At 37.4% G+C, this 6,299-nt stretch overlaps 1 protein-coding gene across 1 annotated transcript in view; it reads right to left on the bottom strand.

Moving 5' to 3' along the window:
* ST18 (suppression of tumorigenicity 18, zinc finger) overlaps positions 1-6,299 on the bottom strand; it is a 168,495-nt gene that overhangs the window by 34,803 nt on the left and 127,393 nt on the right. Inside the window, exons 9-11 of the mRNA XM_010006810.1 lie at positions 6,016-6,106; positions 3,301-3,405; positions 1,770-1,975 (exon numbers count right to left, since the gene is read on the bottom strand). Coding sequence (XP_010005112.1) covers positions 1,770-1,975; positions 3,301-3,405; positions 6,016-6,106 — 402 coding nt within the window. The remainder of the gene's footprint in view (positions 1-1,769; positions 1,976-3,300; positions 3,406-6,015; positions 6,107-6,299) is intronic.

Genomic DNA, 6,299 nt, shown 5'->3' with positions numbered 1-6,299 from the left:
AAGGAAGAAAGGAAGAAAGGAAGAAAGGAAGGAAAGAGAAAAAAGGCAGGCTATGAAGGGTGTGTGTTTTGTTAACAAATCAGTTTTATAAGTGTGAAATCCCCAGAGAGCTAACAATGGGCTTTTGGCTAGCTACAGATTTACTAAACCAATCATGACATCATCAGCTTCTTATTGCCAACTTTTCTGTATCTGCATAGTTAAAGTGTTCACCTGGTATTTTACTTTCACCTTTCCATTAGAATGATAGCTGCACACTGCAATCTTTCCAAGCACAACAGGCTGTAAACTTCAGTCCTGATGTACATTATACATAAATTGCATATGTATGGATTTGCATTTGTATAAAAACATTTCAATCATCTTTTCCTCAAAATGAACCTGTGAAATAGACGTACAACTGCAAAGAGACAAGTAATAGAGAATATTCAATTTTACAAACATAATTGGAAAATCTGCCGCACAAGAAGCTGGCAATGCATATATTTGCTTTTCCTTTGAACAAGCCTATGTTCCAGCCCAGATAAACATCTACTTTTCATTTGCAATTTAAAATGGGATATATATATATGTATATATACATATATATATACAGAAATACATTGATACTAACAAATAAATATATAAATGTGAAACTGTGCTCAGTCACAAACACATACACACAAAAATAAGTGTATAAAGTTTATAAATATATAAAACATACATAGCATTCTATAGTATTAGAAGTATATTCTATTATTAGATTATATTTTATGTGGGATAAATATGAAGTTCTTTCTGCTTTTCTGTTCACTGTATATTGAATGTTCAACTTAGTTGGGATAAGTGCAGTGCAATTTACTTTCCTTTTTCATTTTCCTTTAGTAATTTTTTTGTCATGAACAAAAGAAAAGCCAATCAAAGAGCCTTTTGTCACTTTGTTTTGAATCTATTTTCTTCTGAAACCAAATATGGTGCACTGAAACCTTTTTTCCATTTGCTGCATGGCAACAGAATTGTTTGTTTCTTTGAACTAGAGAGTATTTTATAATGGTCAATATAATGGCAGAATCTTGCTAAAGTTTCCCATGCAGACAATGAAGATAATCTGTAATAAATAATCAGTGCTCAGACTGTGATATCTCATTTGTACCAAATAATATCTCAGCAAATCTGTAAGTGATGCGAGCGGGGAATCTCAGTAACAATTTGATGCATTGGATTTTTTTGCACTACAAATATGATGTAGTACAGAAGTATGAGAGATCAAAACAAATTCAATTTAGCTCTGGAAGTAATGCAGCAGAGGCACATGGTCATCTAGGGGGAATAATACTTCTATAGATACATCTACAATGTATCTGAAATGCCTTTTAAAACCTAACTTGGATTTCTCTGTACTGCAATTCCTAACATCTTGTGCAGACACATTCCATGGGATTTATCAATGCAGCATCCTCTCATGTAAGGATATCACAGTTTAGCCAAGGAGGAAGGTAACAGATTAGACATAAACCATTCCTTTTTACTCTTCTTTTCCTTTCATAATTGCTTTTAAAAGAAACATAAAAAAATAAACTTTATTTAGCATTTCACCATTCTATATTCAGCAAACTAGTGAATTAATTTAACATTCTGGACACAAATGGTTAAAGATGTTTCCAAGAGAGATTTTTTGAATTCTAGAAATCTGAAAACAGAACAAATAAAATCAAAAAGGAAAAAAAAAAAAAAAGCAAGCCATTGACATTTTGCCCATTTTCCAAGAGATAATGGAATTTTAAGCTTACATTCAAGGAACTGGGGTGTTTTTCGTCCTTGTGCCACAGGTGCTGTTGTGCGTTTGCCGAAGACTTGTGCATCAAAACTGGCATAATCAAATGGTATTTTCCCAAACTTCTCCTGTTCTTTCATCAGGGTGGCTCTGGAAGAGGTTACTGGTTCTGAAGTTCTGTAATTGTACTGAGCTACTTCAGGTTGCTTTGTTAAATTTGTCCTGCAGAGAGGAGGGAAAGAATGAATGAGAAAGACAAGAATATCTTGAAATAAACTTTTCTTGAAAGATAGGGTACAGTTGCATCTCAGTAACAAATAATGTGCTGTTGCCACAAATAAATCTTTTTGATAGGAGTATACAAGAAATAAATAATCCAAATATGGTGGCTGACCTAGTAGTCAGAGTACTTTGACTTGATACAAGTTCAGTGGCAGACATGAAACAATCTAGTATTTTCTAGTAACAGCATTAGATATTTGCAAAAAAAAAGATGATGATTTACTTCTAGATTGCCACTGTAGCATGACATTTCTTTAATTTTGGAAAATTGTCTGGATTTTTGCTGGTCAAAGAACTTGTAGTTTTATGGATCACTATTGTTCACACTTTACTGTGAATAAGTATGGTATAATATAATATGATCCAAAATAATTGCTTCTGTTATTTGGGAGGAAAGAATGATTTGTGGTATGTTATTCTATTTAGTTACTGTTCAGTAACAACTTGTCTTTAGTAATTTCCTAAGGACTTTTCATATGTAGAGTTAAGGCACGTGCAGTTGGCAGACACATGGACATAATATTCTGTAATGGCTCTGAAGGAACCATTACAGCTGATCATGTCAATAATCCACAAATTAAAGTGTCCCCAAATAGACCTGGATATAATAGGTTGTAATGGTCTTGGTGCCAATGATGGGCAAATTATGCATGTCTGTAGGGTCCATATAACTCTCAAACAAAATACAATTGCAATAAAATGTTTCCCCATTTTGATGCCATTGTATAAAAAATAAATTAAACTAATTAAACCAATAAACTTAAAATAATTATTCAATGGTGGGTAAGCAGAATGAGCAGAGTTCTCAACCCTTTCAGATAAATGCAATGCCAATACGACATGCTACATGGCGTTACTGGAAGACACTTCTGAAAAGAATCATGAAATAAAGGACTGTGTTGCTAACACAGTAACACAGGAAGAGTTCTTGAAAACTGTGTAAACCTTTTCAGCAAGACAAGTTATTTGGTTTACAGAAGACATTTGAGAGCCATTGATTAGGCCATTTGTGTTGAAGTTAGATCTAGTAGAATATATTTGATTGCTTCTCAAAAGATAAGTCTGTTGTATTTTATGTCAGTCACACACACAAGAACTAGCAGAACTCTGTTAATTTTGAGGTACAGTGAAATAATTTATCTTTGTAAAGGTCCACCCTGAAATACTGAGTTACCTCTGTAGCTAGATCTGAAATGGGTGGAACAATAGTGATCAACAGTTCATGCAGAAATACTTTGGAGAGACTAGTTCACAAGGATTCCTACCTGTGAGTGTGATCATGGCACTGCCCAGCTTTTGGAGACTCGAGCTGGTTCTTTTCCTGTGACATTGCCAACTTTTCAGCTGCAGCAATTGGACAACCAGAAAGGCTGTTTAAAAGCAAGGTGAAGAAAGAAAGAAGAAGAAGAAGAAAAAAAAACACTAAAATCAAATCTTAAGTAAAGGAATGGTGTGCTGAGGAATCCACTGAATTTGAACTTTTCTGGTGCCCTGTGCATCTATGGGATCTGCTCTTGTTATGGCCCAGATTTATCTGTTTTTCAACTTAATGCAAAACTGTGAAATCTGTTTATTTAGGGTGATATATCTAGAAACAGAATCATGTAGGTCTTTTCCACAGTTCAGCTTTGATGTTCTGTGGCTGGCAAGTCACTAGCGCAATTTTTAAGAAATAGCATTTACTTTATCAGCTTAACCATGCATAAAAACCTCCTGCTGATTAAAAGCAAACTGAATTTGAGAAAAAAATTAGAGATATATGAGGGATTGTTACCAAATAATATACTTTGTCATTTAAGGTTGTACTTTTTTTTTTCTTTTTTTTTTCTTTCTATCTGTATTATTAGATTAGAATATGTTTTCTTATCCTGTTCATGGGCTGCTTATGATACAGCTGACATGCTACAAGGATGACCGAGGATTTGAAACAGGAAACCCAATGAAAAAGTACTTACTGGTTCCTTATATATTTGTGTAGATGAGCTGGTAATCTCCCTGGTAAAGATTTACTTTTTGTATTAAACACAGTAACATAGTATAATGATCCTTGATTTTGCTGTGCTCATACAGCAACGAATCAGTCACCAGTAAAAAAAAAAAAAATTAAAATGCCACAAAAATTCAGTGCAATGAACAAAGTTGTTTTTGAAGTTTTTCTGTCCCATGTTTGACTGTAAGTTCACAGAATCATAGAATCATTGAATCATTAAGGTTGGAATGGATCTTAAAGATCGCCACGTTCCAACCCTGCTGCCATGAGCAGGGAACCCTACCACTAGAGCAGGTTGCACAAAACCTCATCCAACCTTAAAAACCTCCAGGAATGAGAAGGCATCAACAACCTCCCTGGGCAACCCATTCTACTTCCTCATGACCCTTATAGTGAAGAATTTCTCCCTAATATCCAACCTAAATCTCCCCTCTCTCAGTTTTAAAACTTTACCCCTTTTCCTATCACTAGGACACGTCCTGTTAAAAGCCCCTCCTCATCTTTCCTGTAGGCCCCTTTCAAGTACTAGAAGGCCGCTATAAGGTCTCCCCAGAGCCTTCTCTTCTTCAGGCTGAACAGCCCTAACTCTCTCAGCCTGTCTTCATAGCAGAGGTGCTCCAGCCCTTTGATTATCTTGGTGACCCTTCTCTGCACCCTCTTCAACAGGTCTATATCTTTCTTGTGCTGAGGGCACCAGAACTGTACACAGTATTCCAGGTGGGGTCTCACTAGAGCAGAGTAGAGGGGCAGGATCACCTCCCTGGCCCTGCTGGCCACACTTCTTTTGATGCAGCCCAGGATGACATTGATCTCTGGCCTACGAGCACACACTGGTGGCTCATGTCAAGCTTCTCATCAACTACCACCCCCAAGTCCTTCTCCTCAGGACTGCTCTCCAGCCATTCTTTCCCCAGCTTGTATTTATGTCTGGGGTTGCACCAACCAAGGTGCAGGACTCTGCACTTGGCCTTGTTGAACTTCATGAGGTTGGCACTGGTCCACCTCTCCAGCCTGTCAAAGTCCCTCTAGATGGCATCCTTTCCATCTTGGGTCTCAACCACACCACACAGCTTGGTATTGTCAGCAAATTTGCTGAGGATACACTCAATCTCACTGTCCATGTCTCCAACAAAGATGTTAAACAACACTGGTCCCAGTACTGACCCCTGAGGGACAGCACTCGTCGCCTGCTTCCACTTAGACGTTGAGCCATTGACCACAACTCTCTGGGTGCAGCCATCCAGCCAGTCTCTTATCCACTGAGTGGTCCATCTGTTTGACACTATATTTTTCCAGAAGCACTACAATGGAATACTTTGGCTTGCTAGGTTCCAGCAGAAAGCAGCACTGACAAGAGCCATGGCTGACAGCAGTAACTTGCTGGAGACAGAGCATGTCAGCTTTCTACCTCACCTGCAGCCCAGCTGTGATTCCTCAGCTGCCTGCCTGGGAGGCTTTTCTCAATTTTACTTTCTCCCTGCTGGCAGTAAGATTAGAATGTTTCAAGCAGGAAGATTACATTTGTGAGGGTAGCAAGTGGAGTTAGTTTTTACAGGGATTCTGAAGTAACTTAAATGTCCTGTTTTGCTAAAAGAGAATGTGCCTTGATGGGAAGCTCCTGCTGAGTACTATCATGTATATGGTGCAAAACCTTTGGTTTCCATTGGGTTTTCCAGTTGTAGCAGCAGTAATATATTTGTTCATTCACACCCCTTTTACATCATGGTGTTGCACTGAGAAGTCTAATGAAATTATAGTTTGAAAGCTCATCTGTGAAAAATGTTAGTGGAAATTACCATCCTCAGTGCTACAGACGTTTTTTATATAATGAAATTAAACATAAATATTTAATTATAAGTAATACAGGCTACCCTTGCAGTTCATAGGCATTCTGCAGAGTAGTAGATAACATGTAATTCCAAGATGTGCCCATCACCTTAATCAAGAGTACATCTTAGATTTATAGTGGACAAGAATTTTTCTGATCTACCTTCTGTGTGTGTTGCGGTTGCTGTTGACATGTCCTCTTCCAGTGCATCCTGGGGTGGGGCACTTTAAAACATTTTCATGCATGGCAAGAACTGAACAGGAAGAAGAAGAAAAAAAGTTATAATAACATACATCAATTAAAAATACATATATCAAATTTTTGAACAATTTTTCTGCAGCCTCAGATTCTCAGTACTGTCACATTTTGACCACAAAAGAAAAGGAGAAGCAAGGGATCTACAACACAGCAAGGCTGGTGCCTCCAGCGTATATAAGTCTATCCCT

This window comes from Chaetura pelagica, unplaced genomic scaffold (assembly GCF_000747805.2).
Source record: "Chaetura pelagica isolate M959 unplaced genomic scaffold, ChaPel_1.0 scaffold109, whole genome shotgun sequence".
In the NCBI taxonomy this organism is placed as follows: Eukaryota; Metazoa; Chordata; class Aves; order Apodiformes; family Apodidae; genus Chaetura; species Chaetura pelagica.
The sequence above is the reverse complement of the archived record's forward strand: the minus strand, read 5'-3'. Positions and strand labels throughout refer to the sequence as shown.